The 9,166-nt window shown below is 33.8% G+C and overlaps 1 protein-coding gene across 1 annotated transcript in view; it reads left to right on the top strand.

The window, feature by feature from the left end:
- LOC106870302 (uncharacterized) overlaps positions 1 to 7,007 on the top strand; it is a 15,411-nt gene extending 8,404 nt beyond the window's left edge. The window contains exons 3-5 of the mRNA XM_014916331.2: positions 459 to 800; positions 3,077 to 3,215; positions 6,704 to 7,007. Of these exons, the coding sequence (XP_014771817.1) occupies positions 459 to 800; positions 3,077 to 3,171 (437 nt within the window). The 3' untranslated portion in view covers positions 3,172 to 3,215; positions 6,704 to 7,007. The remainder of the gene's footprint in view (positions 1 to 458; positions 801 to 3,076; positions 3,216 to 6,703) is intronic.
- The last annotated feature ends 2,159 nt before the right edge of the window (positions 7,008 to 9,166 follow it).

Here is a 9,166-nt window from a genome sequence, read left to right on the forward strand (position 1 = left end):
TATATATATATATATATATATCTGCCTCTCACTCTCTTTCTCTACTCTATCTTGGTGAATCCCTCGTACACAAATTCACGCACACACACATACACACACACACATTCTCGAACTCAGTCACTCTCTTTCTTTCTCTCGCTCTCTCTCTCTTTCTCTCTCTCTCCCTCTCTCTCTCTCTCTCTCTCTCTCTCTCCCTCTCCTCTATCTGCATGAGCCCTTCATGCATATGTATATGTTTTTACGTCCTTATGCAGGCATTATCGGTTCTCCCATCTTTAGAACTACTTTATCTAAAAAACGAAAAAGGGTTGGACCTTTGGAAACGACATTCCTAAATGTTACAATAGCAGCTCAGCTTGAGAGATGTTCAAAATTTCAGTTTTGTATCATCAATATAGTTCGTATCAATTCAATATGTTATCGTGAAAATATCGTTCTAACGTTAATTTTGTTTTCAGTAAGGTCTGGTATAAAGGATGTGGACTATACTGAGGAGTCCCTTAATTTCAACCGTCACTCTGGATATTTATGTCGAGCAAATACTGGCTTAGTTCCTGGAAGTACAGTCACCTTTGAATGGAAAGTTGTAACAGTTGCTAAGTCATATGATGGAACTATAAAAAAAAAGCTGATACATACGAAAGAAGACGAAATAACTGTTCCTATTGCTGACAAATGTTATTCTGAGATATCTTCATTCTACTCGTGCATTCCTTTACGAGATGTCGAATTCTTTTCGTACATTGAATGTTCAGTATTTGGACAGACACAGGTCAAACCAAACGACAGGTGGTGGAAACGTAAGCTAATATATTTCGTTTTATTATTTACTGTATTTATTTATTCTTTTTCCATTTATGGAGATCATTTATACAAATGTAAATATAAGGAAGAAGGGGATGATGATGGTCTAGTTACAATAGTGACAGGGATGCTAGTTAAATGATCATCATTATAAATAATTAGGATCAATTTTTTTAATGCAAGCATATACACATGTTCAGGTTCTTAAAATGTTTTTAGAAACTAAATCTAATGAACAAATTGATTGCCAAATGTAGAAATGGTTCTAAGTTATTTTCTTAAAATAATCTTGTTATATAAAAGAGCATTTGTAACTATTTTAGTTTTTTTTAATTCTAACTTCAGCCACAATATCTTAAGTAATTTTCTTTGCCTCTACTTTTCCATGTTTAATTCCTCTTGTTCTGTACGAGATTAAACACTTAAGAATATTCTACGAGTCTGTGGCTGCTTTTTTCATTCTAGTCCACTTTTAATTTCCAGGCAACGTTTCTATTATAATTAATTATGTTTATATTTATAATTGAAAACGAATTGAGTCTATTTTAAATAATTTTTAAATACAGATTCATAAAGTTTGTTTGCACATGAAAATAACAAAGAATTAATAGCAGCACATCGGTTACAAATAAATATACTTCCAAACAATTTTTACTATAAAATAATGTTATAATCTAATTAAATAATTAATAATTAATGCTTATTGTAAATGCTATTTCTTTTATTTTAATATGTTTTGAATGTGTACATACTTTAATACATAGACAAAATAATAAGAATTATGCTGAAATTGCAAAACATCATAGCTATTTTTACGCTTAACCCTTTCAGCCCTTAACACCGGTTTACAGGTGGGGTGCATCTGGAAGCCATGTATAGGGTCAAATAAGGATTAGGAGGTCAGGGTTCAAAAAATTAGTCTATTTAAACGAGGTCTTCTCCAAAATATTTGCCTCGGTGAGCTCTTTCATTTGAGTTCAAACAATATCATTTTTCTCTTAAAAAGACGAAAATATTTTGATTTCTTAAAATTATTACCATTCTTTTAGTCACTTAATCCTACAGAACAGTTTTTGTAGCTAAAACGTTTTGAGTAGGCTTTTGCCAAAAGACATTTCTCATAGAGTTTTTTCAGCTGAACTAAATCTCGAACACAAAGTAGCTGTGAAAACAGCTCAGAAGATTGGCTCTATACCCCCTACTTTAGAAAACAGGAAAAAAATGGCTAACAAGCCGCGAGGGAATATCGAACCTGTGACTCACAAACTTTAGTGTAGCTCTCTGTACCATTAAGCCAAGCGACTTATGACATCAGATCTCTCCTTTCATATCTTAAAATGGCAAAACTATTTAAACTTGTAGGAATCATCGCACTTTTTGGCATTTAAATCTACACCGATATCAATTGAGATATGAAGATTCAAAGTCAATATTTGAGTTTCCTTACTATTTTTACCGCCAATCAAAGCCCCACGACTTTTTTCTTGCAAATACTCTTTATCGCGGTTTTCCCCAAAAGACTCTTTTCAATGAACGCACTTTTTAAAACTGTTAATCCATATTTTTCTCTTAACAAAACAGATATTTTGAGTCAAAGTCAACTTCTCGCCTGACTCTCGCAATTTTGACATCGCATATTTTGACATGACTTTGTTTATATTGAATCAAGTTTCAATTATCTGATCTTAAAGCTTAGTGCAGTAGTAATCCCTGATGGATTAGGTGCCTTCTCTATATTCGTATCCCAAATCACTATTTCTGCCATACTGCTGTCAACTTGAATGGAAGCCCAACCTGTTGGGTACTCTCGAATTGAGTACCTCTCTCACTTTCTTTACACAATCTTCATGAGTCCCTCGTACGTACACACACACACACATCCATGCACATATAGCATATAAGATGGTAAAAAATATATTAGTGCCAACAATAAATGTGAACTCACTTTCAATGTCAGCTTTTTACCCATTCATGCCGATCGTCCGTTTAAACTAACACTTAATTGATAAGGGTATAAAACAAATATTTGATACAAATTGTGATTTGTGTATGCAGTCTGTATCACAGAATGAAACATGTTCTTAACGCGTATGCAGTCTGTTTGAACAAACGCTCGATCCATTACTTGTAACAACCAGAGTTGTGCAATATGGTGACTACAAAGCTGAACGCACAATTTCATTCACTAGAAAAATTTCAGCATGAATGTGTTAATCTCCATTCTTTGAATGACCAAATACTTTCCTTGACACATCTCCGTTTTCCTTTACAGGTCGTTGCTTCTCTGGTTCTGGTGTAGCAAACTCTAAATGGGTTTTGGTAGTCAAGCTCATTCTTCTGCTTCTCGTTGTTGTAATTTCTCGCTAGCATCACCCCGTCTTACTTAAAAATCATAATGAACGTTTGTAAAGGTAAATAACTTTCTTTTCTTGGTGTTTCTCTTCATATCTTTCCAGTCCACCATTTTCTTTTTCTTTATATACATCCTGTCGTCTGCTAGAGGATGGCAGGGGTTCGCTCGCTCTGGTAGCAGGATACAGGATGCAGCGTTGCACCGATTACCAGCTGACGGAGGATATACATATCATAAAAACACAGAGTGTATGAGAGATGAATATATATATTCAACTACTTCATATCCGTAGGGTTACAGCCGTTTCGCAGCCTTCATGATATAATAATGGCTTAAGCGTACAATAAATTATTTTGTATGCCTGCACCAGCATGCATGCTATGAATTGCACAGTTTAATTGTACAATTACAAATCAGTGCAGATAAAGAAGGCTTTCTCTTCAGATCGCCAGAACATCGTGGTTACGCCAATGCTTCAACTCTACAGATACATACAAAAATCATCCTTTATATATACACAATGTATGGAAGACCAATAATTGATAAAATTAGATTGGTGTTGTGACTAAAGAGTAAATGTAAATTATAACTACATTTGTATGTTATCAGTGAAGGTGCTGGATCTAAGTTGAGTGACTTGACCGTCCTTAATATTAAGAGACAAGAAAGGGATACGAGAGGAAGTAACCATTAAATAGTACTCACACACACACACACAGTGGAGTAACATATTACGTAATATGAAGAAAAACAGATTATCTATATTTATGTATTTTGGTCGAATCTTTGCTAAAGTAGATCAGTACTGAGCATCAGTTAAGCTGAGCATTGATATTTAAAGATAACGAAACAAATATGAATTATAATATAATTTCCTTTAATCTGGAAAAATAAGTAAGAATTAACGGATATGTAATAATTGTATAGGTAAGGCAATGTTATTTAGACATACAGGGTGCGCTAGAAGTAACGCCTTTTTGTATTTGCGTTTTATATTTCCCAATTGAGTTTCTTTTTAATTTCCTAAAACTTCTGCAATTTTTTTTTTCATTAGTTTATTGTTCGTTTCTTTAAGTAATGCAATAAATCTGTGTTCAATAAAAAAAAATTACTGAATAAACATTTATATACTATAAAAATTATTAAATGCAAAAAGAGCGTTACTTCCGCCACATCCTGTATTATGAAAGAAATTAGATTGAAATTGAATTGAATGGTTCCTGGAATAAAACGATATATATATATAACTTATTATGGATATGTTAGAAATCAATGTTATAAGTAAGTATATTTATGTAAGCTATTATACAATTACATGATGTATGAAATATAGATATAAATTCCGGTTCTAATAGGGATCTACAGCAATCCCTCACCATATCGCAGTTCACCTATCGCGGCTCAACTATCACGGTTCACTTATCGCGGTTTATTATGTAAGCTTACGTAGATTCCTCCGTAGTGTTTTTTTTTTTTGCAGTTATAATAAAATAAATATACACAAATTATAAAAATAATTTTAAAAAATATACAGTACCGGATTGTTTGTACTTTGCGTATTTTCTCCTCGAGGTGTAATTAATCCGGTTTTAAATTTAGTAAAGTATTAATTGTTAATAAGGAACCTAACAATAAGTGATATTAAAAATTACAGAATGATTAATACTATTAATAAAACAGATATTTGCGAGTATGTAAGCATGGGGAGAATTTTTCAACTCGCTCGTTTAATAATAATTTATTATTAAAAAAAAGAATATTATAGCGTTCCGATGTGCAGAGTTGACAATTTTTATCTGGTGGATGGTAGGATTTTGCATAACATATAATCTTTCATTTAATTTTAAAACTGATATTACTGACTTTTAATTTCCAGAGGAATTTACTAAAACTAGTCGAAGAACTTTACTGGGGTTGCTAAAAGAATATTGGTGGTTAGCCATACGGATTTTCATAAAAAATACCGTCGAACAAATATAGGAAATGTGTTTGCTTTCAGCTTCAACTATAGCTTGATAAACTAAATTCTTCGGTTTGCAATAGTTATTAAACTTACATTGTTCTTTAACTCTACAATTGCAAAACTTAGATTATCATTAGAATTAGTAGGTGTGTTATGGGCAGTAATTTATCTTTGATTGCTTTTATTAAGATCTCGTGGATTATGTTTAAGTCGTACATATTTTTTGTTTATTATGGGGCAGAATAAGCTTACGTTTGGCTTTAGCGGAATTCATAGAAGATATATATGTAAACAAATTACACGAGACGAAATGACCATATCTAAAATGTTTACCCTGAAATATGTCACTATATTTGTGTTTATTACGAGAGAAGTGTCTATTAACATAGACACACCTGTCTATTATTGTATACATTAAATATGCAGATACATGTCTTTGCATATAGATAAAACGATATATACATACATACGTACATACATATTGGCATATACATAGGCATCAACATATGTGTATATATATATATATAGATATGGTAACACGACACTTATCTATATATGTACTTATATCAGCTTATACATATAAATGCTTCAAGGTAAACACTTCCCTTCCATTCAACCTGATAAATTTGTATTTTTGTAATCACGTGTATGCTGTAGTCTGCGATTTTTATCACAGGCAGGAAGATGGTGCAAATAGTCAAGGGAAACTTTGGCGATAAACTTGGGAGGTCTGCTACAGAGACTTTGAGCATACGTCGGTAAGCTTACTGTGAAGAGCCTAATGGGTCGTACGCAATGGGTTTCGAGTGGCACGGGCACACAACAGAGCCACAGCTCAATGAAGGGCATGCTCAGTCACGAGCAAGCTCATCGTTCTTTTCGACATCACTGCTTGAGAACTAAGGACGATATGGGTGAGAGCACATTCATGCCAAAACGCATGCTGGAGTTGCCATGGTTCGTCCCTTAATTCAGGGTTTGACAACTGTGATCAAAATGTCGATACAGACCATGGTATTGATTCTAGGGTCCTGGGTACGAAGTGAAAGGTATGATATTATTCTCGTTCCTTTCCATCCTAAGACCATCAGAGACAACTGGAATTTTGAGTGCATCTCTGTGAATATAACATTGGGGACTGAACATACGCATCTCACGTGCATCCAGTTCGGTTTATGGTTTTGTTGGAACTTGTTCTTACTGGAGAAGAACCAGAGAACGACTGGTTACCTATATTGCACCAGTTTACTCAACAAACTCTTCGATCAAGTCTCTCAGTTCACACAAACACACAAGAAGCCTATACACATCCTCAGCAACACAAAATACCCTCGTGGGCCTAGTTTTACATTGACACTAAACACATATCAATAGTCTCTGTATATTTATTTATTCTTTGGTGTTACTTCTCTCAAACCCGAGTCTCGTCCCATTCGAAAGGTTGGTTACTTCCCCTGTTGGTGTGTTCTTCAATGATGAGTTTTCTTTTATCCTTCTGTTCACCACAAGTCCGAGTGGCACCGACAAAAGTCTTCTAAACCTCATCTAATGAATTCCTCAGATATTTCTTGGTTTATTTACAGATTCCTGTTTACGTTGACCGACTCCCGTTTCGAATGGCGTATTAAGTGATGCTGACAACATCCAAGGACCATTTCCCGTTCCAGATTATACAAGATCTATAATAATTTTTACTACTTATCTTAATTGTAATAATTATAAGTCACCAATTGTAGAAATACTAACGGTAGTAAAATAAAGAACTGATATTAACAATCACACATTTAATTTACAATTTTATATACACACAATCTGAATATGTTTACATAGTTTCTTCAGATTAAAGTGAACTTTTGTGAAATTAACAATAAACTTACACCAAAATTATTTTGATTTCAAAGTCAAACATTATTCTTACATGGAATATGTTAATGGATTAGGATTATATTCTCGCTGCCAACGTCACCATGCAATCACCATCACCCACCGCTATCATCATCATCGTCATCGCCATCACCACAATGTGGGTCATATATCAGCAAGCGTATATATAAAAAAAGAATTAACAGAATGAGATAAAAATCCAAGGATGTGAAAGATTTCAGAACATTTATAAAGAGAAGGTCTTACAGCTGTTTCCGGGATATTTATTATATCCCTTCATCAGAGACGGTGTGAGAGAATGGTTAAGCAATAGTTATTCTAGGGAAGATATGAAATACAGAGTGAAGTGGAGGAATAAAAATAGACATGAGACATGCAGGGATATTGAATCTACATACTGGAACTGCAGATTCAATATCAATTATTTTATATATACACACGCTGATATATAACCCACGTTGGACTCCTTATTCACATAATCACCGAACCTGGAACTTAATTATGGTCTGTCCATAGCACTCACTCAGCATTACCTAACACCTTTGGGTCTTCTTGACACCATTACCTCTCATAACCTATATATATATATATATATATATATATATATATATATATATATATATATATATATATACATGCATATATATATACATATATTATATTATATTATATTATATTATATATATATATATATATATATATATTATATTTTATTATATTATATTATAGTATATTATATTGGGTTGGTGCATAATTATTGTGGCTTTTTTTTTCAATAAATTTCATTCAACAAAAACAATAACAACATGTAACAAAAACATCTTTAAATGATTATTCCGGAGCATAGTCACCATCTACTTCAATTTCTGCTTGGCGCTTTGTTTAAATTTTTTGTTGAATAAAATTTATTGAAAAGCCGCAATAATTATGGACCAACCTACTATATATGCTTTGATCCATGTGTGTGTGTGTGTGCGCGCGCATGTAAGTGTGTATCTACACACATGTGTATGTGCACGTTTGTGGGTGAACGCACGCATATGCCAGCACGCGTGAGTGCGTGTTCGATCAAAGATCACAACGACGAATAAACAACATTTTCCCAAGTAAATATTTGATGATGTTTTATACATCAGCACGAAATTTAGATAATCTGCTATCAAATAATTAATAGCTGCAGAAGCATCACTAATACCAAAAGGTAATATTTATCCCCACTTAGAAATGAATGTTGTGTTAGAACACAAAATACTGCGTTATTTATCACAAGAGAACTTTTCATATGGACTCATGGTATATAAAATCAATTGTGTTTCTATCACTGGTTAAAGGTATTCGTCTGCAACCGCTACCAGAACTGCCAGATTGAATACGAGAGTGAGTCAAAAAGTAATGCCATTTTGTTTAGGACAGGTATAATTACCAACACAGGAACATGTATCATACATCAAAATGAAGCTGGTCCTCTGTGGATCACATCCCTACTTCTCAACATAGTCGCCGTTTCCCTCAACAGCAATGTTCCACCTTCGAATGAGAGAATGTATCCCTGCCCCGTAAAATTCTGTTGACTGTTCTTTGAGCCACTTCTTCACTACAGTTTTCACTTCCTCGTCACTGGAATAATTTAGCGCCTTCAGACTATCATCTTTTCGGCCCCATGAAAGAGTGTTTGAGAGGAAAACATTATTCCAGTGACGAGGGAGTGAAAACTGTAGTGAAGAAGTGGCCCAAAGTGGTGGTGGTGGTGGTAGTGGTGGTGGTGCTGTTGCTGCTGCTGCTGCTGTTGCTGCTGGTACCAGTGCTGATAATACTAACAGTGACGGTGATGGTGGTGGTGGTGGTATGGTGGTGACATTGCTAATGAAGAGAGGAGAAGTAAGAGGGATATTAATAGCAAAAAAAAAAAAAAAAGAAAGAAATACAGGAGCAAAAGGGTCAAATTATTTCTTTCCTTTCCTTTTTCTGTGATTCCTTTCGGCTAAAAACCAAAAAACAGAAAAAGAACAAAAATACAAATAAAACAGAACAATTTTACCCAAAAATAATCAGAGCTTCTTTCTTTCTTTTCCTTTTTTTTTTCTTCCGTTATCGGAATATATCATAACAAAAGATAACGTAGTGTGTGATCATAATAGGACTTAATGAGTTATTTAATGAGT

This window comes from Octopus bimaculoides, chromosome 20 (genome assembly GCF_001194135.2).
Source record: "Octopus bimaculoides isolate UCB-OBI-ISO-001 chromosome 20, ASM119413v2, whole genome shotgun sequence".
In the NCBI taxonomy this organism is placed as follows: domain Eukaryota; kingdom Metazoa; phylum Mollusca; class Cephalopoda; order Octopoda; family Octopodidae; genus Octopus; species Octopus bimaculoides.